This window comes from Stegodyphus dumicola, chromosome X2 (genome assembly GCF_044657685.1).
Source record: "Stegodyphus dumicola isolate Sdum_Otavi_A_Nest chromosome X2, ASM4465768v1".
Classification (NCBI taxonomy): Eukaryota; Metazoa; Arthropoda; class Arachnida; order Araneae; family Eresidae; genus Stegodyphus; species Stegodyphus dumicola.
The window spans coordinates 119,262,269-119,289,233 of NC_140781.1; the positions used below are offsets into that span (position 1 = coordinate 119,262,269).

The 26,965-nt window shown below is 32.9% G+C and overlaps 1 protein-coding gene across 3 annotated transcripts in view; it reads left to right on the forward strand.

Annotated features, from left to right (window-relative positions):
* The window catches only part of LOC118200307 (fibroblast growth factor receptor 3-like), a 142,524-nt gene that overhangs the window by 64,230 nt on the left and 51,329 nt on the right, over positions 1-26,965 (forward strand). For all 3 annotated transcript variants that reach the window (XM_085809556.1, XM_085809555.1, XM_085809557.1), the window contains one exon: positions 11,465-11,650. In XM_085809556.1, the coding sequence (XP_085665682.1) occupies positions 11,572-11,650 (79 nt within the window). In that variant the 5' untranslated portion in view covers positions 11,465-11,571. The remainder of the gene's footprint in view (positions 1-11,464; positions 11,651-26,965) is intronic.

The following is a 26,965-nucleotide window of genomic DNA, read 5'->3' on the forward strand; positions in this document are numbered from 1 at the left end:
CACTTTTTTATAACAAATTTTGTTATTGTTTTTTTTTTTTTTTTTTTTTTTTTTTTTTTTTTTTTTCACACACCTCTGCAAAAATGGATTATACAGATTGGCTTTCCTATGGAATATCACTATTTTTGGTTATGTAAAGATGAATTGGAATGAATGTATTTTGTAACTTACAGTTGTTCCACTTAATATATTCGTACTTACTATCTATACCAGCGGTTCTCAACCTTTAGATTAACGCGTATCATCTAAATAAAAATTGAAAATCGTTAGTATCACCACTATTTTCCAATGATTATTTTTTTTTCAATTTTTCAATAGAAATATTTAAAAACTGTATATATTTTGCCCCTTGCACAACTTGTTGGCTATTTGTATGAAAGATGCACCCATAAAAAATATTAGATTAAAAATTGGTTACCACTTTATCTTCCAACCATAGATTTTAATTTAAGTTATAATATTTAAATTTTAAAATTTCGTGTGAAATTTGGGCCTGTTTAAGAGAGATTTTTTTATTTGTGGTTTTATTTCACTTAGCTTTAAACGTAAATTAGGATCCACTTTTAATTTTGTTTTGTATTTATTTTTTAAAAATGACACGGAAGAAAATCCTTGTTCACACAAATAGGTTGTGCAAAAAAGGCAATAAAAATTTAATAGCCTTTAAATTATTATTATTATTATTATTATTATTATTATTATTATTTTATTCAGCCAAAGTTTGCAAGTGTGTTATTTTTGAAATTTTCAGTTAGAGTTTGACCCCAGGAAATTTCTATCAATTGTTCTTTTTCTTCACGAGATAAAATTTCAGGTACGTTTGAACAAAATGGATTTCTAATCCAATTTTCGTTTTCATGATCCTCGATGAAGTACGTGTTGAATTACTTAACAATGAAAATGATGATTTTTAATGCCAGATGCTAATTCTTCTTTTATTTTACAATTATTTTCTGTTAGAAAACTTTCTAAATGTGGTAAAAAGTTTAATATTATCCAATTCTTTCATTATTAGCTCGAGTTCTTTTTATAATTGCATTTATTTAATTTCTAATGGTAAACAAATTAAAACTTTGTCCTTGTAATCCGAAATTTACCTGATTTAACTTTCCAAAAATTTCAGCTAAATATGCTAAAACGCGCCAGCCATAATTCACTAAATAAACAATTTTATTTAAATTATCGCCTGTAAATCATCACTTTTCCGTTTAGTAATTTTAGTCATTTTTTTGATTTTGAAAATCTAGGTTTGTTTTATTATTTTTTCACAAATATTTAAATTCAAAATATATTACGAGCTCTTCAAAAACAAACGACGATATTCTCAAATAACGTAGAGAAATAAGGAATACAAAACAACAAGAAGACAAAATACCTGCTGTCAATAGATAACTAATCGACCTAAAAAATGCTTCTAATTGAAAATAGAACAATATGAGTGCGGAAATGGTTGTGGCATAAAGTGTAGACATTCTAATAAATCGATCAGTTCTAAAAGAATTAATGGGATACTATTATATTTTTATAGGAACTTATTTTTATTTTCTATTGAATAGAACATCCATTTCTATAACACCTTTTAAAAACATCATTTATGACAAATTTTGTTATATCTATGGCTAAAAGAATATTTGCAAAAATATTTTGCTAAACTCCTTGAACTCAGATCGCATAAATTTACGAATGTTAGAGAAAAAACTTTAACAGAATGTTGGAATATTTAATTTTTGAATTTAATAGTTAAAAATACTTTGTTCCTTTGCGTACCAGCTATTTTCTCTTGCGTACCACCGGTTGAGAACCGCTGATCTATACTGTATATGCAAAGTGGATATCTGTACTGTTTAAGGGGTGGGTAAAGTTTTATAGCAATTATTGTCACTCTCAAGTGCAATTTGATACCTATTTCTTCTTTCTATTCTGGAATTATCTATAAAGCATGTGGAAGTTTTGATCACGGAATTGTGTGCAGATAAGTCGAGAATGATTATTATAAGTGGAAAGGTAATTTAAAAACGCTACTATTATCAGATATATATTTGAATAATTTATTTAACCGAAACATTATGAGCTCACCCGTCACTAAATAGCTAAACCCACAAAACACTGCTAGCTGTCTGTTAACTTTGTTTGCACGTGGAAAATTTTCTATATGAGGTTTTCGGGGTTCGTGCGTAATAAAATTCGAACCAGATTCCCTTAAAAAGTCCTCTACGTAGGCACCCTCACGCATAGTTATACATAGCATTAATTGTCATAATTCAATAGTTCAAACCGTTTTTTACCCTTTTCATGATTTTCCCACGAATAACGGGAATATGGGCTAGTTTTCCTTAAAACCTTCTCCATGAAGATATGCCTTCCTGTAGGCAGATAGCCATCGAGTACTTTGCCATAATCCAATCCATTTCATTTTATTTTGATGTAGAGTTTCCTTAAATATAAACCTCAGTTATATTTGTAGCCAATTTTTTCATAAGAAATATGTATTTTTATGGAATGGCATAATTTAAGTAATATAAATTATTCATATAAATTATGTTATTCTTTGACTGAAGATTTGTTTAACTTTTGTATTATTTGTGTACTTTGTGTTTATATTATTGTAAATTTCATGTACATTCCGGTTTGAAGCCAAAAAAATGCTCGATATTTTCATATACTCCGATACTTGGAGCCACCGGCGTCAAATATTGACGACATTTAACAAGTCTTAGAAAGTCACTTAAATTTTTCTACAAAGATCTGACTTTCTGCAAAGAAGTCAATTCCACGTTCCCCCCCCCTCTAAAAAGGACTAATATAGAGGAGCGACCCTCCTTGAAAATTAACCCTGAGTGCTTCACAGCTTTTGCATCATCAGAGTAATAAATCAAGTATACAAGTAAAGTAACTTCCCAGTTTTAATATAAAGAAGGAACAATATGCTCCAATTTGCGTCGTTGTGTTCTGCAGTAAATTGTGTAAACAGCCTTCGTTCTCAAACAGTGTAATGAAACACATGCTGTCACAATAGGGTAAAACTAATTTGTTTCACGTGTGTCGGCTGCCATTTCCGGAAAATATCTAGTAATAGATAATCGGTCTGCCAGTTTCTAGGATCAAAGTTAAGAGTTCTTAACTTGCGGAGTAGTTATTACTTAATTCATATTTCCTATTCTTCAACCATCTAACCAGGTAGTTTACCTGGTTCAGCCATTCTTCTAAATGGTGGAAAATATCAATAACAAGGACAAGGTCAAAAAGGGAGTGAAGGTCACTTTAAGAGGTTTCCAAATGATAAACATGCTGTTGATGATGTTGTTTGAAAATAGCCTTAATAACTGTTGTTTAATCAGACTTAAAATAAAATTGCAAGCATCAATTCAGCTGTTACTAGTTGCGTTATGTTTATGAAGGGAAGGGAATCCAACGAGAATTCCCTTCCGTATAGATGGCATATATGAAGGAAACAGAAAATCTCTTGAAACCAAGGAGGTTAGAATAGAAGGAGGGAAGGTTCAACTCAAACGGTGAAGCTTGGCGGCCATGTTACTGTTATCACTGTGACTTGTGCAAGGAAGTCTGTAATTGTAACATTTTTTCCCCTTTTCTTTTTGACGCATGTCAGCTTATATTGCATATGGGTGCACAAATAGATTTTCAAAAAATATTCCTGGGATTACTGTTCACTCGTAAGTATTGATTTTCTTTGTGTGTGTGTGTGTGTGTGTAATTTCATAAATATATTAAAAAATATCACAATATCATGTTGTTTTCTTTCCAGATGTGAAAAAAAAGACTTAATAATAATCGAAACATGTTAAATACATTTTAATGTTTTTGCTTACAGCTGGTATCTTCGTTCCTTAACATACAATGATATGTGCTAGTAATTAAACTGTATGATTTGAACGCTTAGGTAAATAGTTTTATAATTTTCATGAAAAGTAAGAAATCAATTGTTACTATTTTTATGAATTGTAGAAGTGTTAAATAAAGCAACGCTTTCTTCATGCATTAATTATTATTCATTTTTAAGTTTTGTGAACTGTTACGAATATAATTTGTGCATTTGATCGAGATAAACTGTTCAGTTGTTAAAATGTTTTTGCATAAGCTTACAAATTTCTGGGCAGTATTGCGATAAACGTAAGTAAAATATTTACACAATTGAACATGTGAAAAGATATATCCAAAAATTTATATAGGTACATTTCTGTAATTCAGCTTAATTCAAGGTAATTTCTTTGAGATTTATAAATATGAAACGCGCATAAACTGAAATCATTGAATTCACATAAATCTGGTTTATTTTATTAATATTTATTTGCTTGTTGATATAAGGTTGTTTGTTGTGAAAAAAATCTATTTAAAACATTCATTTAAAAAAAAAGCAACATGTTACCATTTTTTTAGATAATTATCTGCTATTAATTTCAGGCAAAAATTATTCTAAGTGATCTTTAATAAATTGTAATAATATTGCGAATAAATCAGAAATATCACTTCTTAAAGAAACAATTGGAAAGTATACCCAACAAGTTGATAATAAAACCTATACAAATTCTTGAAGTTATGCAGAAACATCATTTAGATTTCGAACTATTTCTTAATGATTTTCTGTACTTAGTAAATAACGGATATCATCTTTATAACTTTAAAACAAAAAACTAACAATAGCGAAGCATTTCATTATAAATTTAAGATATTTTTACTGGAAAATCCCTGCATTTAACAGCTGAGAAACACGTACGTTTCACTACGTATGGCAAATGTTTTGAAGTTACAAACATGGACGCCGCTTGTTCCGTGGAGCTTCATTCCCCGATAGTGGAGGAAACTGCGAACCCTCCCTCCTTTTATTCTAACCTCCTTGCTTGAAACGGATCACTTCATGTTTTGTTTTGTGTGTGTTTATATGTGTATTTGTGTGTGAATTCAGTGGATAAAATTATTAGTACCAGTCTTGGTAAAGAAACGGAATGGAAAACGACAGCAAAAGTAATAATATACTTTGCACAAGTTGTTTTATCCGTTTTTGGTTCAGATCAATCAGTGAACATTTAATTATTGTTATCATTGGTTATTTTGACTCGCGTGGTCGAAACTATCGAAGGATTACAACTCCGTATAGGGGAAGGTTATGTCATTTAACATTATTTCTTTTTCGTATAAGCAAGAGCAGTAAAACATATGTACGCTATCTAAAAAATTACATCTGATGCAAGTTTACATCTGAACATTTTTTATGATGTGATAACAGTGAAGGAAAAAAAATTGCACCGGAAAACATCTCGCCGCCTCTTTTTTGAAGGAAAAAAATTGGCACTCTGACATAGTTGAGAAATATTGTAAAACAAGGAGTGGGAAAAAAAAGTCCAAGTGGCCCTCATTTTGCAACGAAGATTTCGTTCGGTCAAATCACGTGAAATATTAATGACAAGACATTGAGCCAATAGCGATGTGAATTGTTTGCTTCGTTAATTCTCTAGTTTCTTATAAAATACATGTGTGTTTATTTAAATATTATTTTTTAAAACATGAAAAATGAAGAAGTTTACCTTTTTTAAATTACAGCAAGTCTAAATAATACTGTACTTATCATTTTAAGTAAATCTCTAACCAGTTATTATAATTGTACTTTTGTCTGCTGATGACAAGCAAAGTTATGATAAACGCCTACTACTGTGTCTACTCGCGTAATAGTCGCACTCCCATTTTGAAGCAGAAGAAATATTCAATGTGTACAGTACTGTGTAACAGATTTCCCCGCATAATAATCGCACCTAGACTTTCACATTGAAAAATTGGGGGGGGGGGAAGCGACTACTACGCGAGTAAACACGGTATATGATTTTTATCGATTAAAAGAAAAATGTGTTGACATCGTTTACTGTATACTTATTGCAGAAAACATTCAGCATTACGTACCTCCTATTTTGACTCACGTGACCATTACAATGGTATTATAACCATTATAATGGTATTATAACCATTATAATGCGTAATAATTTGCAAAGATGAGTTACTGAAAAACTTGAAAGATGCAATAATAAAGTAAGATATTTATAATTTCTGTTAACATTTTTAATTTCCCTAATATATTGTATGGTATTTATGTTAATTAACAGTTCTTTTATGTCCATAGTCTGTACTGTCACTTCTACCCTACCGTTTTCCAGCCAGAATGCAAATTTTAACTCGTGTGTATTTAAGTGAGAGTTTGAGATTGTTTTAATCAGCGCTTATTCCGCCTGCTGAAAGCCGCGTTAAAGTTGTTGTACTAGTTGATATTCTACGTTAGCATTCCTGGTCAACGGCGTTGCATTATTCTTGCAGTTCGTGCTGTCACTCCGGTATAGGTTACAGCCAACTTGCACGTTAAATAACTCTGCATAGCGTTGGCTAATTTCTGCTTAGGTTTAGTTTTAATTTGAATTCCGTAGTTTTAATGTCTAGCCATAAATGCGGGCTGTAAATGTTGAATATAGAAAATGCCGTGGTTCGCAAAACAAATATTTATTATATAGTAATAAGCAGAGATACACCCAGAGAAATACAAGCAAAGTTACATGCAGATTTACAAGCAGAGAGTGAAAAGAATCAGAATCATCACTTGACATTTGGTACGTACCACCGAAGGGTATTAACCGATAAATAAAAAGTGCCCATAGGCCGTTCGCGGTTGTTTATTGTAGATCAAAGGGTGTTACTTAACACCCCCACCATGGAGACGAAAAGAGAGATGGCCTGAGGCCGCAACGGTGTCGGGAAAAGGAGCAAGGTAAGGATGAGAGGCTAAAGTTCAAACAAATTCATGCGTAAAGCAGTATATCAAAATACTAGACCAAGCAGGCTCGAAGACTTGAGGTCGATCAGCAACTTCTTACTCATCAGATTCGGCAATTTTCATCAGAAGCATGGCCGCATTAAAACCTGCAATTAGTTTCTCGGCTGTAGATTTTGCAGCTCTGATCTTCTCTATTTAGGATATTATTGTTTTCAGCAAACTGTTTACTTTCTTATCACCAAGCCATTCTAAGGCTTCGCTAGGAACTTTCGGCGGGGGTTTGATTCTTTCCTTCAATTTCTCACTGTATTGAGCTCATACAGATTTCTTTTGCTTAGCGTTTTTGTCAATTTTGATCAGCTCTGGAAAATCTGCATCGGTTGGGGGTGCAATAATCTTCTTTGGCGAAGCTCTCCTCGCTTCAAATACAAGTCGGCTTTTCTTCATTTTTTAGGGTGCATTGGTTGCTTCTGTGATTTTTGCCGCACTTACAGCAGCGAATCATGTTATTGCATAGATGTTGCGAGTGACCCCACTTCTGGCATCTATACCACTGAGTAGGGCGTTTCTTCGGGGTGTAATTCTCAATCTTTATGTCACGCTGAACATACAGTTCAGATTGTGAATGGCGTATCCAGCTTTGTTTTTCTCTAACTCGAGTAAGTAGATCGGCAGTTTTTCTTGATTATTTTTCCTTGACCGTTGGAATTGCCTAACTTTCTTGATTGGAAAGTTTCTTCGTTTCAAATCTTGAAAGATCGCGTCTTCTGTGATTTTATCAGGTAAGTTTTTCAGGATCTCCCGAATTGGCTTTTCGAAGTTCATTAGGAAAGTATGAAAGGGAATGCCTCTTCTTTGCAGCAAGCTGGTGGCATTTCTGTAGTCGTCGATGGTCTTTACCTTTACCATTGTTTTCGCCTTCATTTCGGCCTCTCATCTTTGCACACGCTTAACAAAATTTCTTCCAGTTTCAACCAATCCACGGCTTGGTTCTGGAACACAATGGGCTGTGGGTCTTCATCTAAACGGCTCCTACTCTCTTTGCATTTCAAGTAACTTGAATCTGTTTTCGTAAGATATTTCCTGTAGTGGGGTATTTTCCACCTTTTTTTCCGATTTTTCGGTGTGATCCAAACTTCTTTTTCCTCTTCGCTAATTACAACTGGACTAGTATCCATGGCCGTCTGAGTAGCTTCTTTACTGCAGCTTGTAACTGCTTCAGGCGTGGCATCCTCACCAATTCCTTCCACCTTTTTCCCTACGTTATCCTTTTTCACGGCAATTCTTTGCTTTTCCCGTTCCAGAGTTGCTTGTACCCTTTCGGGAGACAACAAATCTACTATCAACTGTAACGTTTTCTCTTCTTCTCCAACTTGTTCTGCTAGTTCCGCCCAGCTTTTTCCTTCCTTTACCCGTCCTGTATTCTCACTGCTACTTGACTTCTTCGAAGTTTTCACCTTCTTATACTTTTTCTGAGGAGACTTGATAAAATCTTTCCTCAAGGGTAGTGATTTCTTCGCCCTGAACGATCTGTCCGAATCTGAGAATTCCTCGTCCGTCTGGTCCAGTTGTGTCCTTAAAAAGGACATTTTCAATTACCATACGGTAATCCGCTTCAGATTAGTACTCACCGTAATAAAGACAACAATTTTCAACACAACTACGAGTAAACCGCCCTATCCGCCTACGGGACTGGGGTCGTTCCTTCACTCGTGACTGCTACCGCTCGAATGACAAAACTGACGGAGAAGATATGATCATTTATTTTTGAGAGAGTGAAAAATTTACAGAGGATATATATATATAACAACAGATCATGGTTTAACAAATCATAAACAAGACACAATAAACAATCAATCAAAAATAACATAAAGAATGGGATTAAGATTCAGAATAATTCGGACCTGACCGAAAGCTAATGAATGTTCAGATCTCTATGAAGATTTTTGTTCCTGATGAAGTAAGGTGCTCCAGTAATTAGTCGTAAAGATTTATTTTGGTTGGTTTAATGTTTTGCATTTGCCCAGCCAGGCGAGGCATCTGAAAAACTTCTGTCATTAGTTTACAGAGGATATACATATGTTACTGTGAAAGACCGAAATTGGTGAATGACGACTTTCACCGGAGAATGTCAACATTCACCAAATACGTCGGTGAAAGATCGAATATTGCATTACATTCTTGTACATTCGGACCCTCACCGGTGTATGTCGACAATCACAGATATGCTCTGGTGAAAGTCGAAAAGAGAGGTCATAAAGTGCCATAATAGTTTAAGTTGTTGCAATAAATAAGATTTGAATCACATAATTTAGTAAGTCTTTTATTACTATTATTTTATTTTCTGATTTAGAACGTACTGTATAATTCAGTAAGTTTTTAACTTCTATTATTTTCCTTTCTTATTTTGAATGTACTGTGTGTTTTAAGTTCTTATTTTAAGTCTCAAGTGCGTTTTTTCGAGACTGAATTACGGAGAAGAAAATATAATATTCTTATATGTTCAACATTCACCATTAGTACATGGTGAATGTCGACTTTTACCGGTGTAAGTCAGAAATAAGAGGGTTTTTTTTTTTTTTTTTTTTTTTTTTTTTACTTTGAGAACATACAGACTCCCCGTGCACCACATATGTACAACACGGGGCTTACAGAAGTAAGTTAACTAGAACATTAAAGGTTACATGTATAAATAAACATTAAAAATTACATGCATAAATAAAGCGAACAAAAGCAGAGAACAGCAGTCTGGACTTCACGAAAACAGATAGGTTCACTGGCCAAGTCACTCCGAACATTTTCAAATCGTTCTGTAAGCATAATCTAGGGCCATCAAATGTAGGGCACGAGAAAATCAAATGTTCCACATCCTGAGGAACTCTTTTTGAACATTCACATAAATTGTTTGATCGCAGATTAAAACGAAACAGATAACTTGCAAATTTACCGTGACCAGATAAAAACTGAGACACTTTAAAATTTAACGAGAAGGAAAGACTCGGAATTCAGTCTATGGTAAATAGAAGGAAGGAACTTTTTGGTGACTTCAGCATTACAAGATGAAATGTATTCCTCATTCCATATAGCTAAAAGCTTTTTATAATGAAAGGACTTCCAATAACTCTTTGGAATGCTAATGTTGATATCAATGGGTAAATTTAAGGCATCTTTAGCTAAGAAATCAGCTCTTTCATTTCCGTAGAAACCATGATGAGCACGCACATAAGCAAAGCAGATATCAATACCTCTAATTCTAAGTGAACTAACAGTTACTAGGGTTTCGATAACTAATTTATCGCAGCTGGTAATACTGTTCAAAAGTTGAAGAGCAGAAAGAGAATATAATAAGAATATAATAAATAATAATAATAAGAAGAATATAATAAAGAGCAAATAAGGTACTTTGAGGATGTTGTCCCATGATACTGGATCCATTTGACGGCAAGATAAATGCACAGAAGTTCTGCTTGAAAAACTGTACATTCATTCCGTATACGGTGTCTTAAAAAACAAATCTCGGAATGGCCTTCAAAAAGAACAAATGCAAGGCCAACCTTGTTGTTCATCTTGCTGCCATCTGTAAGGAAAACCATATGAAAACTTATTTCAGCAGTCTCTTTATAATCGCAGAAATTTATGGGTTCTAAAGAAGCGGGATGAGGAAGATCAGTGAAGGGGACAATTCCATTAATACAGTCTTCCGAAGCATGAGTTGCCAATGACTCAAAAATATTATTCTTATATGCAATAAATATTTCGGACCTACACCAAGCGACTATGTGAATGTTGACATTCACCGGTGAGAGTCGACATTCTCCAGATTTCGGTGTTTCACCGTAACATATATATATAACTTTACAACAGATCATGCTTTAACAAATTATAAACAAGATACAATAAACAACCAATCAAAAATAACATAAAGAATGGGATTAAGTTCCGGAATAATTCGAACCTGACCGAAAGCTAATGAATTTATGGGACGTGACAGAAAGCTATACATACATCCTTTTAACTAGTAAGAATGCGATTACAAATATCTCAACAGTAACACTGGGAAGGCAAACTTTTTTGAGTTCTTAATAAAAGGGTCTTTTACATACTTATTACGTTTCTGTTTGCTTACCTGGACACTGCTAAAATCTACATAGAGTCTTGACACAGTGTACATTACCAAAACAAGTGAGACTCTACAATATAAGGTAGTGAATTTTAGATACATCATTATTTATAATTGTATTTATCGATACATAATTTTATTAACTCGAAGAATGAACTTCAGAGACAAAGAACTGATACCTTTCAAATTCTTATTTGATTCTTAATGTTTTAAAATGAAAGCTCATTTTTATATATTGACTGAAAACAAATTAAATAAAATTTATATCAATTTTTTTTCTTATTACGAACTGAAAAATTATATTCAGTACACTTTCATAAAATCGATTTCAACAATGCAAATCCGTGACGAGATCTTATTAAGGGAAGGTAGTTCTTGCATTCGGAAAAAAAGGGAGTCACTTGATTCTATCCTCGGGAATTAAAACAATTTGAATTACTATCAGATTCATAACCAAAATGCAGAATGTTATTTCAGTTATATATCCACAGTGCTTTTGTTACTTTGATTAAATTTTTCATTTATCCTTTTTTCAATGTTGACTCATGAATTTTCATTAATATTTTTTGCAGCTATCAAGACTGAACTCCACGAAAACAAAATACAGTTAAAAATCAAGTTTTTGCAGTTCGAAAGCAGTAAAATGAAGAAGACGCAGTTTTGCTGAATTCAGGGAGTCATGTGTGTGTTGTTATCAGTTTGGTTTTTTTACATATCAGCTGTGCTTGCAGTTGAAGGAGCGAAGGCTACAGTTACAAGTAAGAAACATTTTGTTAATTTAGAATGACTTCTAAGGAAAAACTGCATGTTATATTGTCAGTATTATTAGATTTGTTACTTAAGTATGTGTTATTATTTGAAGCCATTTTATCGATTAATTTGAATTAAACGTATTCGCGGTTTCATATTCAACTGTAGATGTGTTACTAATTTTCAAAAACGTTTGTATAGCGAAGTACTTATAATATAATCAACATACTACAAAGGTGAACCTTTATATGAATTTTCATAAAAGAGGTGACACACATATTTATATATTTTCTGGAAAAGAAGGTAATATCTCCCAGATATCTTTTACTTTAACGAGATAATTTTTAAACTTGTATGCAGCACAAGCCAGGTTCTTAAGATTTTGAAGTTGGTTAGTTTGGGTTAAATGAGGAATTATGAAGGAATGTCTATCGTGCGAACATAATTGTTGTGCCAAAATATTTTTATCTAAGTTCATTGTAACAACAGCTGGTAAGATTACAAGAAGTGATGATTAGATAATTCGGTATTGTGGCGCGACTTTCAAATTCCTTGTTCGATCACCCGTTAAAGACAAATTTCTATAAAGTTAAAATTTTAAATATGCATAAAGCTGAACTTAAAAGGAGAAAACTTAAAAAGAGACGAATGAAATCATTGACTATCCCACTTGCAGAGTAAAAGCATGATAAGGACCATAATATGTTTTCATTGTCATTAATTTAACAAAATGCAACACGACATGTTCATTTTTGAGCATTGAAAAGTCATAATTTTTTGACAGAATCAAATGTCCAGTAACATAGCACTAAAAGTTGCATAAATTAAATTTACTAGCTTAAAATAAACATTATAGAATAGCCAAAAATTTTATTTCAAAAATAAATAAAGTATAAGGAAAACCAAACCCCAATAAATGCGCGCTCATAGCTGCTGCAATATTTTGAATTGGAGCTGCGCGCATTTAAATGCTGAGAAATTAATTCAATAAGAAGTAAATAAAATTTAAAACACATAGTAACCAAGAATGGTAAATTATCTAACAGGAAGGCACAAATTAAAGGCAATTTAGAATTAAAACTTGGGAAAACTTGAATCAAAAGTAAATTAATACAAAACTAAACAAAAATTAAAAATTAGCTAAAAGTTGATGTCAAGGAATTATCAATTTTAACAATTTGTGATTGCTTAAAATATTACGCATCAATGAATATTAATATTACGCGATTAATATTAAATCAATTACTATTAAGTGAAATGAATAGTGATATAAATGTTATTAATTGATTTGATATTAATAAAATCAATAATTAATTAAAATATGTAATTTAAATCAGTTAATATTACGGTTATATTACTCAAATTTAATGTGAAATTCTTAAAACAATCATGAATGTGCTAAACTATTCACTTTGTCTGGAATCAGAATATAACTTCGTCAGTGTTTTCCGCTTAGTGAGAAATCAATCAACACTGACATTAGAACGCCTGACTATGCTGATAAAGAACTTTGTAATCAGAAATATCTCGGCATTCATCTCATCCCACTCAAATCCTTGATTTTAAATAAATAAGTAAATTGTCAGACAAATAATCACTTGTGCTACTTCTAAAACAAGTTCCGCAGCATCTTAGACTTTAAAATAAAGTTTTATACATCCGGATTTGATACAAATCAGCTTTCCAAGAACAACGAACTATATGTGCTGATCATATCACATCATAAATAAATATCAGTTTTAGTCATCGATCACATCCGGCACATTCTAATTTTAATTCCGGAAATATATTTTCATATCAGTATGAAATAAAATTTTATGTATAAAACTGATTCACTCTTCCATTTAATATATGGCCACCCTTTTCGGCGTCTTTGCGTTAAATAAAATAAATAATTAGTTGTTATTTGATTTTTCGAAATTGTATAAAGCTATATGGTAGAAATATAATAATTAATTAATTATGTAATTTTTTATTGTTCTTCATACTATGAACTGGTACAAAATGCATAGCGGAAATGAAAGCTACTTCTAAATTGTACTAATGTTTTAGTAAGTAAAGTAAGTTTTTATAAAAATGCCATTTGGCGTTCTTATAATTAAAATATTAAAATAATTAAAATTTTATATAATTATAATTATATAAAATTATAATTAAAATTATAATTATAATTTATATTTATAATTAAAATTTTAAGCGCTTATAATTAAAATTTTAAGCGAGGAAACAACGAACACGTTGTTTCCTCGCTTAAAATTAAAACAAAGATTTTAGATTTATTTCTAAAATAAAAGATTCAGGAGGTAATTAGCCCTAATCATATTTCTCCCAAATTTTTGTTTTAATGTCTTGACGTTGCTTAGGAATGCTTTTTCCGCCTGTTCTCCTGTCTCGGGTCCAGGTACGATTTTGAGGGGACGAGACAAGTGTATTATTTCTTAAATCTTTGTCTCTTTTTTCATTATATGTCTCGTTAGTCTCTAACTCGTAACTTTTCGCTTGATCTGTTATGATTTTCTTTCTACCAATTTTTCTACTACTGTTATGCGTATTTTTTGGAGGGGGGGAGAAGGAAGCTTATACACTGAAACAGAATAAGCAATTTTCGCAACAGAACCTGGAATTTTGCACATGGGCTATATTATAATGCAGTAATATTTCTCGTAACCGACACCCAATTAATCGGCAGTATCAAAATAATGATATATCTAGACAGATGTCTTGTTTTGCACCCGCTAAGTCTTTCTGCACCGATGGGCGAAAAATCAAGCATAGGTGCGAAGGAAAGGTATATAGAAAGAGGGGCAATTTCGTATTTGAGGAGAGTAAAAAGGAACTGAAGGGCTAAACAATTCTGTTCCTGTCACACTCTCCCAAGATAATCACGAAATAATTGGACATGTACCTGGAAAGAAGAAAGACGACAAGAAGGCTGAAGATATAAACAGTATGCAGAGCAAGTAAGTTATGTGGATAGAAGCTGCCGAAGGATTGCAGACTTTCATAAGATTTGCTGAGAAATATTCATCTATGTCAGTATACGATGTTATCAAGTTTCATTGTATGCAGAGCGAATTTTTAAAATTACAGAGACGATTATATAAGCAGGCAGACATTCGAAGTTATGTCCTCGATTCGTAACTTAATAGTAAATAACTGTAATAATAGATAAGTAACTTGATAGTAACTGTAATAATAACTAACTGAATAAGTAACTTGATAGTAACTATAATAATAACTGTACTAACTGTAGTAAATATTGTAAAATGTGTTTAACTTTGTTTTTTTTCAATACAAAATCGTAGTGTGTGTTTTAATTTAAATAATCTACGCGATTTTCCATGTTATTTAATTATGGCCCGAAAGATAGAAATATGCTGCAATTTCTGAAGACGGCGTTATAAAACGCAAAACACGCACAAGTAAGTTCTAGAAGTATTCATTCATTTATCCGAAAAAAAATTATCGTTATCCGTTAACGGCGCGTTCCCGTTGCTGCTATTTGAAAGGGTATTGTATGTAACATTTCATTTGATAAAACCAAGCAATTCGGATTTAAATAAAAATGCTTTTTTCAGTTTTATGATTTATATGAAAAGCAATGTAAATACGATAATTCCGTTCTGGTGGTCCATTCCTGGTGAGTAGGCTTGTTACATGGGGTCTTCATGGCCTTCCTCATATATTACATGAATAGGAGCCAATTTCCTTCAAAAAGCAATCCACATCCCTTCCGTCAGGCTAGTAGTCTTCGTGTGCCCTATAAATAAATAAACAACAACTAGTCTTCTACACATGAATATAGTGCAATTAAAAATTCAGTTTAATTTCGAATCAGTTAAGCGTTTGTATTCTTATTCAGTTTTGTATAGTTTTTCCTTTATCCCCAAAATGTGCGTAAAACCAATTCCCCCCTATTCCTATTACATACGTAATATCTAGAACAGTAGTTGACGAAACCTGTGTTATTTGTTACCGGTAAGTCGCTCCGCACTTTTTGTGAGAATGGCAGCGAGAATTTTCCCCCTCTAAGCTAATATTATAAATGAATGTAATAAATGCATGATTATCTAAAGAATTTAAATCATAATTTGCAAGTCATGTGATGCATAATACTGTAGCCCAAAATGTGTTCAAATTAAAACAAATCAGTGTATCTAGGATTAAATGAGGAAACTTAAGTTGTGTCATGGAAAATTTTGAAGAGAAATGTCCCATCATCGGAGGGGGGGGGAGAAAAGGTTGAAAAGGACTTTTTTTTCTCAGAATACCGCTTAAGCTGCAGAATTTATTTGAATTTTTACCTCAGCAGAAAATTACGTTTCTCCCATTTACAAATTACTCGTTATTATAACATTGTGTGTAGGTTGTTCATAAATCAGGTAAATAGATATTTTTTAACTGCAAATTTCAGTTTTTTAAATGTATTACGGCTCCATACATGATGCTATTCTAAATATCAAATCGTAAAAATGCCCTAAATAGGTAGGTAGTTAACTTGATCGCATGATAATAACACAATATAAAATGCTGTTAATTTGCCTTTATTTTTCTGTGAGAAATGTAAACTCATTTTGAAGCTTCTAATATTAAAATTTTGTTTCATCAGGGTGTCTCCTATCAATATTCACTATTTCAGTATTGTACGTAGTTAGGCGGGCAACGAGGAAAGAAAAAAAAAAAAAAATATCAAGACAATTATCAGTAAGTTGAGTGATTAGATTAAAATAATTCAAATGATAATTACAGGCATCCTTATTAAAATCATACGATGATCTGAAAAGATAAGAAAATTCCAAGATCTAGAGCCGTGATACGAAAGATAGTTTCGTATTTCTGGGCATTCTTTATTTTCCAGCGCAGATAACATAAGAGTAATCTTCAGAATAATCAGCAAGTCGCTCTCGATAAAGAGCAGACTGGTGATTTAAATATATTCTTTTGCCTAGCCATTCTTTTTTTCTTTTATTCATTTTCAATTATTTATCAAACATATAAACATTTCTTTTAAATGAAAATGCATTTCCTTTTAATGATCCTGAATTAACAGACTTTTTCCGTTATCCCTGTTTTCAAATATAAGTTATTTTTTAAATAAATTCTTTTAATTGTAATAATTTATTCATACATTAGAAAGACGTATACGCATACTCTAGCAATTTACTCCATTGTTAGTTGAAATATTTGCGTGCATAATCATTGTTCAGGCTTTTTTATTTTAATTCCGCACTTTCACAGAATAGTATATCTATGCAGTATGTTATGCACTTAACATTGATTCATATGAAGTCGGATCCCTGAACTAATGAATAACATTCGCAAAGATTTTGCGAACTACAGAGTACTCTCGAAGATCTTTTAAATTTTTTCTTTTTACCTCTGACGGAACCAAACAGAAACGCCTCTTCTTACTCGTTGGCTAGCGGTCAAAAGAGTCTTAAGATTCAACCACCTATCCCTGACAAGCAGGAGGTAACCTGGTCAGGTAGGTTGATTCTTGCTTGTCTATTGGTTCAACTGATCGTTGGCTGAATTATTTCAGCTTCACAGTGAGTCAATTCATATTTTGTCAGAGGAATTTAGAAATTATTTTTTTTTAAGTTTTTTCTTCCTCCACCTTCGAATATTTTATATCAGTGACATCAATGGCTTTCATTCTTTTCAGTTTTTTGTTTTAGATGGCTATTAAAGTTTGAGAGTTTAATCTCAGCAAACCTTTTATTTCAGACCTGCTGAAAATCAGATTGAGAAGTAAGGTAATAAATGTATCAGCCTTACTAATTAGGTATTAACAATTACTCTAGTCTTTCTTTTAATTTAGTTACGGATTACATGCAGAATTTATAATTTTCTAGATATACCTGTTCGTATAAATGCAGCCGAGAATTGTAGGAATTATTTACAAAATTATGATTCATCTCAAATAACTGGGTTGATTTCTGTTGCGTTGACAAGTCGAAATTTCAAGCATATAAGAAAAGTTTTTTAAAGGGAAATTTTATAGAAAGAGATATTGTATAATACGTAGGGCTTCTTCCACAAAGCATTCACGCTATAAACTACTACATATCCTGTGAAATCTGCAGGTCTAATGAACGTAATTAAATGTTTACATGCTCAACCGGAACTGTTTGTGATTTTATGGAGGAAACGGGATAAGTTGGCATGATTTATTCGTTCTCGTGTCTTCTTTTTTCTCGCCTTCTTGTCGGTAACTCTTACTGACAGGTTTTTCCGGTTTCATCCTCTGTTCAAAAATCTTTGTCTCAGACAGAGAACCTTCGCCTTCATTAATAATTTTGAAATGTGATGATCTTATTAATTTTCTTGTATAATAAAAAGCGACTTAGAACTTGTTCACATCAGTTTTTAGATGATGTTGCGCATTATTTAAGCATTAGTTAAACGGAAGCTACGTTTTTTTATACCATTAATTTATAAGTTTTTTTTTCTCCCGCCTTCTTGGCGTGCCTTCATAGTGTAGTGGTCCGTGGTTCGATTCCCGGCGAGGGCGTTGTTCATTTTTGATCTTTCCTGCTTCCAAAAAATAACCTAATGTCTCTACAAACTCACAAAATTCACTCGTAAGAATACATAATTTAACTAATTTTATAAAGATAACTTTTGCCACCTGTTCGGGATTTGTTCCTAGAACTCGCTATGACAATACCTATATTTGAATCTTTGAAATCTTCCTTTCACAGTTACAAGGGAATGTGGCACAGGATCGATATTGAATAAAACCGACAGCTCTGTGCCGACATAAGATCGACAAGACAGCATAAAAACCGATTTCAAATTTATGGCGGTGTCCATCCTAGGCAAATACCCGAAAAAAATAATAATGTAATCAGATTCTTTTCCTCTTGATTATATACTGCTGCTAATTGACAGCTTATGTAATGTCCATTGCGCAAGGATGGTAATTAGCAATGCGCAATGCCTATTGCACAAGAATTGTAATTAGTACTGTGCGATGTCCATTGTACAAGGATTGTAATTAGCACTGTGCAATGTTCATTGCACAAGTATTGTAATTAGCACTGTGCAATGTTCATTGCACAAGTATTGTAATTAGCACTGTGCAATGTCAATTGCTTGCCGGTGTTGTTCCTGCGCCCTGTCGGTGCTATGCCGGTATTGATCCTGCAGTATAGATCATAGTATATGCCTGTGACAATCCTGGGAAGTTAAAGAATAGGCAATAATTGTCTTACTCATTATTATACCGTTATGAAAATTTACACTTTATCGTGTCGATGGTATGCCAGCAACTAGTGTTGGTCGTATGCGGAATTCTCTTCTACGCCTTGTCGGACTTGTGCCATGTTGGACCTTAAGCTCCGTTCAGATGCTGGCATAAATGTCATAGAGGCATAGTCATTAAGGCTTAAAGTGCGGAAGTTCTGTTCACACTTGCGAGACAGTGGTCTAAGTCGCAGCTAATTAGAAAAGCTAAATCTGCGCATGCCTGTATGTGTCTACAGCTTCCCCACTTAGTAGGTTTCGCGCGTTCTCTCTGATTGATCGACTCTTATACCAAGTCGGCATAAGGTTGAAAACTTCGAATTTTATGCCAAAACACCTAAACTGGTTTTTGTGATGCAGCAAGGTTTGGTTACCTGACAAAGAAGCTCGGCTTAAACCAGTTATTACATTTATACCACCGTCTGAACGGAGCCTTACAGTACATGCTTTATTACCGAGAGAGACTTTGGAAACATAATACACGAGATTTTTGGTTTTATTAAAAAATCTTCCTGCGGTTGTCTCCTAGATGGTGGAAATTAATTTTGAAATATTCATATTCACTACACAGCGGTTTTCAAAATTCTGGAATTTAAGAAACATAAATGTATATGCTGAAAAGCTGAGAAATTAGGACTTAACTGTGCATATAGCTGAAAAATATTAAGATAACTACATGTCCATATGTTTGGCCCTCTAGCAGTCATTCCAGTATGCTGCGTAGATTACATAATTTTATGTTTAATTAACGATTAACTCCACGGTAAATGAGACAGTACAAAAGATTAACAGTTATATGGTTGATCGTTAGGATCGATAACGCTGTTATGAGTCGAATATGGAACACTTACAAGAAGCGTGATTTGACCGCAAACTCTGTAGATGCGTGAAAAAGCGAACTAAAAGTTCCACTCATAGTACTTCCAAGAAAGTAATACGGACTTAATACTGTAAGATTCCTGTCTTTGAGTTACAAATAAGAATTAGGAACCTTAAGAACTGGTAAGCGAATAATCGCTTAGTTCAAGAGAGATAGAAACGTAAATGTAAAAAGGGTTAATTACCCTTTATTATTCAAAATAAATTTAACAGACGACTCCTTCTTGGAATTTACAATAAAGCCTCCACTTGGGCCTGAACTCAAGAATTCTAAGAAGTAAAGCTTAACTAAACTAAAAAGATATAGTCGAAGCTATCAAGATTCTAACAGAGTTGGCCCCTTAACGCTAACTAAAGGCGAAGCTATCACGGTTGCGGCCGAGCGTAATAATAGTTTAAGAGAGAGAGTAGCTTAAAAGGCGAACGCGCGCTGCTCAGAATATCTGGCTCTCTAACGAAGTCAAAATAATTCTCCTCATTTGCGTTTGACCGCGGTTCTGAAAATACGTTCTGACCGGAAGTTGTAAGCTGAAATTAAAAATGGGCAGGAAACTAACTTTAACTAAAAATTAACTGTTAGATAACGTAGTATAAACCTAAAATGAGACTGAATATACACGAACTTATACAGAATCATTGAGGAGGGGAAGAGTTAATTTTTACATATCTAAGAGTTGACACTTAATATGGAATAAAAAATTGCAAGGGATTTTAAATTTCATAAAGTGCTAGCAGTCGCAGAGGTATTAAGGCAAGGTAAATTTTTTAACGACGAAATAAATTTTTCCGCCGTTAAGGCAATTCAAACAAAATGGCCTTACAGCCTCTTAACTATGCAGAGCAAAGGTAATTACACTGACTCTTCGTAGTTTTCTCAAAAAGCATAATATGCTACTAAGTATCTCATATATGTATAGAAATGTAATTAGAATTAAATAATTAAGCTATATGAAAACAGTATAGACCATCTAATTATTTGGCGAAAACTCTTATTTAGACAATAAACTGACCTCTTTTTTAGCCTTAGTATTGTTTAGTCCTTTCCCAATCCATCCTCAGTTCAAAATACTGCCGATTTTTCCTCTGCCTTCTCCTGCCAACACTTTCTTTCCCGTTTCATCTGCTCCTTGCAAAGTCGCTTTTTGATACAGTGAATACCTGTTTTCGTCAATTAAAACAAGGGTGATGAAGTGGACCTTACTGCTTTGCTAAAAGATAATGGGATTAATTTCATGTAATAACAGTTTAAAAATCACTTTTTTTCTTCTAAGAGATTTAATCGGCTGCTATACAAATTTAACTGTTTTCTCGCTCTCTATTTTTTATATATGTAACTGATATATGCTCATGCGCATTCAACAAATATACAACAAAACGCTTTATATATTATTAAAGATTCAACTTCAGAACATTATTTATAATTTTCTTCTTATTATACTTAACACTACTATTTATGAATTATGGATTTAAGTAATATTAACTGCACTAAAAATCTGAACACGCAGAACTCTGGATTTTACTACACATATAATTACAAAATTATACTAAAAGTCTATTTTTTATATGTATAGTTATCATTTGTAGTCTTTTAAAACACAAATTTAAGGATTTCTGCAATCTCGCACTAGTGGGAAGGTATTGTTAAAAAAATTTCCTGGGTCGGGGTTAGTTTTTCACTTACAATATAACATGTTTCTCTATCACCAGTTTATGTTAGGAATGCAGGTATGGTTTTCTTGTTGCAGTACATCATCTTCAAAATTTGTTAGCAAAATTCCTGTGCAGTAATTCCTATGCTTCTCGGAAAATTTCACATTCTCATTTATTGCCATTTTTAAAATTTCTATTAATAAATAGAAATACAATAGTTTATGATATCCTTCGAATACTAGCACAGAATGGTTGCGTTTGGTTTCAATAAATTCAGGTTTCTTTATCGCGTTTTAAGTAGACAAAAATTAAAATACGAAATGGAAAATCAAATGCGTTTAAAAATAAAGCTGCATTTCATTTTTGTTCATGGTTCTAAAATTACTTCATAACAATTAGTGTACTGATCAGACTATTAAGTTTAACAAGCCAGTGAGAACTTATCAAATAATGTTCCCTGTCTCACCAAATAATTTTCTGAACATCAACTTCTAAAAAGGGGATGAATGTAGAAAAACTCAGCCTGCCGTCAGCAGGGGGGGGGCAGGAATTACTGATGAGGGAGACGAGGACAGCAGCGGATGAATCTCAAAAGATTTCTATAGTAGTGGAGAAAAGGAATAGATTTCTCCCTCCGTGATCAGTAGGGGTTACTGATAAGAGATGGGGAATAGCAGCAAATGAATCGTCACAATTTTGACCGCAGGATGAAGCGATAATGGAAGATTTGGAAATTCTCTGCTTTTTATTGTTACTTCATTTATCCGATTAATGGTTTAAAATAGCCCCATTAAAGGAAATATGATTTAAATAAGAGGGATTTACTGTTAAATCTCTTCTATTATTATTATTTTTTTAATTATATCTTCCCAAGGCTCTCTAATTTGAATTTTGGTCTAGAGATTTCCTTTACTAATCACCTTGTAAATTAGGTTAGTTTTTGCTTCACATAGTTTTTATTTAAGTTTTCTTGTTAGATAGTTTATCACTCTGGATGAAATTAACTCTACATAGTTTATGTAACTTACAAATAATTTCGCAGCATCTTGTGAGACATTAACAGAATTTATTAATTAAATATTCCGCAGTTTTCGTTCTTTATATTTTAACAGTTACACTTGCTGCTTATAGAACATCTACTAGATTTATTGTAAAATCTATTTATTTATATACTTATTTATTTTGAATTATATGCTCCGAAGATGATTAATTCTCTGATTTGAATTTTGGTTTGGAGATTTCTTTTAAGAATCATACTCTAAGTTAGATTTTGTTTGAAACTATTTTTATTTGTACCTTTCTGTTAGCACTCTTGGTTGATATCGATTCTTGATATTTTATCTCGGTCTTCTTTAATTAATTTTGCAACATTTTTTTGCGACTTTACCAGTATTTATTAATTAAATCTTCTTAGGTTTTTCTAATATTTGCATTTTACTAGCTAGATTTCGCTTATAGCTCATCTATCGGATTTAATGCTTTTTTTTTTTTTTTTTTTTTTTTTTTTATGTACATTTTTTTTTCCAAGGTGGTTAATTCTCTAATTTGAACTTTGGGTTTGAAATTTCTTTATTAGTCTCACTGTAAATTAGGTTAGTTTTTGCTTTAAATTGTTTCTGTATGTGCCTTCCTCGTAGATATTTTATCGCTCTTGGTTGATGTATTTAATCTCTTTCTTATTTAATTAATTTCGCAGCTATTAGTAGTATTTATTAATTCAATAGTCTTGAATTTTATATATGTATTAAATTACTTAACCAGAGAACCAATATTCTGCATCTGAAGCAGTGGCATTTTCAGTAAAGGATGGCACATGAAAAATTAGCTGAAAATCATCAGTAGGATTTGCACAAAAGGGAAAGAAGGAAACTATTAGGCGAAACTTAACCATTTTGGCAAAACGCTGCTATGCCTTACGAAGAGTGCATTTTGGATAGACCTTCATGAGTCCGACCAAGTGATGTTACATTTTTTCACAATAGTCAGGTAGAATTTCAGATATCGGCAGCGTTAAGCGAAACGACTTTCTTAATTATTATTCGTTAATAATAAACTATTCCTTAAAAATTACTATTCGTTAATAATAAACTTCTCATTGTTTAGTGGTCATCGAGAAGAAAGTATTTTAAGAAAAAACTAAAATTGTGTTGGATACGAGCAAGGCGATTCTTTTATAAACTCGTTTTACTCACAGAATGTATTTTTATCACAGAAGACTGGAACTATAGGAAACATAGTTAGGCCTCCATTTTTAAGTAAAGAATATTCCAACTAATTGTTTTCGGAGCAGGAACAATTTGTTTGTATTGTCCCTTTCCGCGCATTCTATACTAAAATTGGCCCACCAACGGCCGAGCGGTAAAGTCGCTGAACACTGGTAGTTCGGTCCGAGGTCGCGAACGGGCTGGCTGTATGGGAGTTTTCGTGGTTTTCCCCATGTGTAACGTGTATACGAGCCAGTTTCCCTTAGAAAGTCCTTCACGAAGGCATCCCTCCCCTTAGGTAGATAGCCCTCGATGCTTTGCCATAATCACACACACACACACTATACTAAAGTTCTTAACGCACTAGACTTTATTCAGCTATTCTTCATACATTAATTAACTAAATTTAATCTTCATACGTTAATTGTATGGATTAATCATTTCTCTACAAATGATATGAATTATTAAATAGTTATATTGGTACAAGTAGAAGCTAGGCCAGCACCTTTGTAGTACCACAGGTGATTGAGGTAATGTTGAACTTAGCTAACCTCAGTTCTGAGGAAGAACATCTCATGGTCGGCCCGAGGGTTACCACCAACTTCTCGAGAGGACTTCCAGTTTGCCGTGTATATTGAGCGCCCCATACCGCACGGAGATCATTACGCGTACAAACATCCATGCCTTTCCCAGGATCCCAGGATTGGAACGCGGGTCCATCGTTATCGCAGTTAGTGTCACTAACCACTCTACGGGCTAAGTGGCTGAGTAGCTGTACATACAGTAATTGTTTAAATTCCTGTTCTTGTTGTGTAGGTAAATTCAATAATACTGTATTTCTTCGCTTTTTGGGGGAGGGCGCTAGATTCTGATAATTTAAAAAAATTTTCCGTAATTTTCCTATAATCAGTGCGTTCAGAGAACGATCTCCCCTGAATTTTAAAATGGGTGTTAGTCCATGTAGTAATCATTTTCATTTTATTAACAAATTACCTTCGAAAATCACCCCGAACCATCCCTTTTAACTGTTGACCTTTATCACAGTCTGATATAAGAACCGACCCATCACAGCGAAGAAGACGCAAAATGACATTAAGTGTACGATTTTGCTGAGTCAGCCGGACATTCACCTTTTTATATGATTTTATATGTATAGATAATCTGAGGCCTAAGGAGTAGCAGAGACAACAACAAGAATTCAAGCTGCCTGGTAGTAGTAATGAAGATATATATATATATATTATATATATATATATATATATTAATGTGAATATTACTATGTGTTCTTAGGTAGGTTTTCTTTAGAAATATGCACTTTGTCCATGACTGCTTTTCACGAAAATTAATTTATTCGCAAAATTTTCCCTTCTTCATCTTCGGACGATAAAATTAGTGAAAAGGAAATACGGTAACTATAGCTGGGAACCTTCTCTCCCTCCCCCCACTTTACGAAAGTAGGTCTTTGTGTCAGAATCGCAAATATTAGTATTGTTTTCCCAAAAGTAGCATTATACTCGTAGTTTACAGGCGTTTGGCTCCAGCAGAAACGAAATTCATCCCTAAATACTACTCTGTATCAAGTGGATGCTTCTGTTTGCGTTGTTCTAAAGCTGGTTTATTTTAAAACGAAAACCCAGCTTTGAAGGTAAACTATTAAGGAAAATTACTGGAACCTTTTAATTGAGACTGCATGTAATATTGCACCCCTTAAATATACTACTGTTTGCAGCAGAATAGTACACCTCTCATTTAATAATATTCGCCGAAGATGATAATTTTCTCTATTAGTTATATATCGTAATCTACCAGATCCTCTTCGGTTTGAGTTGGAAGTCGAATATATTGAAGCTAGATACTCTGAATCATGCGCGGATTTCAATGAAGACATCTTTCTTTTCCCCAGTTCAATAAACGGATTTTCATTAGCTAATATTCTCCTTTAGTGCCTTTTAATTATCTGCACTTTTTTCCTCGGTCTCTACAGTTATGTTTAGTAAAATATTACGCTCATTATATAAAATACAATTCGTTTCGCAGGATTTTCGATTCCCGTCCGGCAAAAATTGATCGAGATATTTAATTTGGAAAATTAGTATCTTTTGCAATCTTTCGACTTCCCTTAAAGGGTCGGTTAAAAAATAAAAGGTTGATCCCTCACGTAACGTCATTCAGTGATATTTCTTTCTGATTTACATGTGTATAACTTTCTTTTAATTTATGATTTAGGTACATTTAGTGTGCCGGAAGAATATTTGGCAAACTTTATACCTTTTTAAATGCTTAAAATGATTTAATAATAGTAGCCACACACTGTTTGTTTGATTTTAGAAACATAATCTATTAGCCATAGCAAGAAAAAAAAAATGGTTGCTTAAATTCGAAACCGATCTGTTTGATGACTTGGCAACATTTCTCTTTCACATAACAAAATTTATAATCTATTTTTACCCTATATGGCAACTTTACTTCAGTTTAAAAAAAGAGTAATGTATAATATTTTGACCTTGTTAACCGAATTGTTGATCACAATAAGCTAACCATTTTCCATGTTTTAATAAAGAAATAGGCGGTATTTTAGCAGTTCCGTAATAACGTCAGAAAGACAACATTTACCGCGATCACATTAAAATTTCGCACTAAATGAATTTAAGATCATACAACATATATATATATATATATATATATGTATATTAAGCGAAATTGTAAATTGCAAAATTTAACGTAAAAATTAAAATTCATCCAAATGACTTGGATATTATTTAAGCATTCTCGAGAAAGCTTGTCGTTCTTTCCTCTAGCTAATAAAAAGTGTTTCCACAAGCGTGTAGAGTTACTCCCATTTTCTTCGGTACTGTCACTCACCGTACCTGTCATGAACTGCCTGACAATATTTTGTGTCCTAAATAAAGACGACATCCCCCTGCTATTCTCTGGGCAGGCTTAAGATGACTGTATTTTGCAGCCAAAAATATCCTAAGTTTGGTTTCCTACTTCTTTGAATTTCATACCCCTCCATTCCCCTCATTTCGATGTTGGCAAAAGCTAAGCGAAATGGCAAAGTAAATTGCTTTACATCTGTCTCACTTTTGCTAGGATGAAAACTTCATAATATTGACTATTTTAAGCGAGTCAGCCTCCCTTCGAAACTTCTTTCTGACAAGGTGCTTTTAAACGCAAACGCTGGAAGAATATTGGCAACTATAATTGAAAAATCACCCCAAAGCATGCAGCTACGACAAAGTTGTTTTGATGAGATAGGAAGAAAGCTCTGAATCGTATATTTTTTCGATTTTGAAAATAAGTGCAATTTAAATCCATAAAATTAAGTACAAGCATGCACTT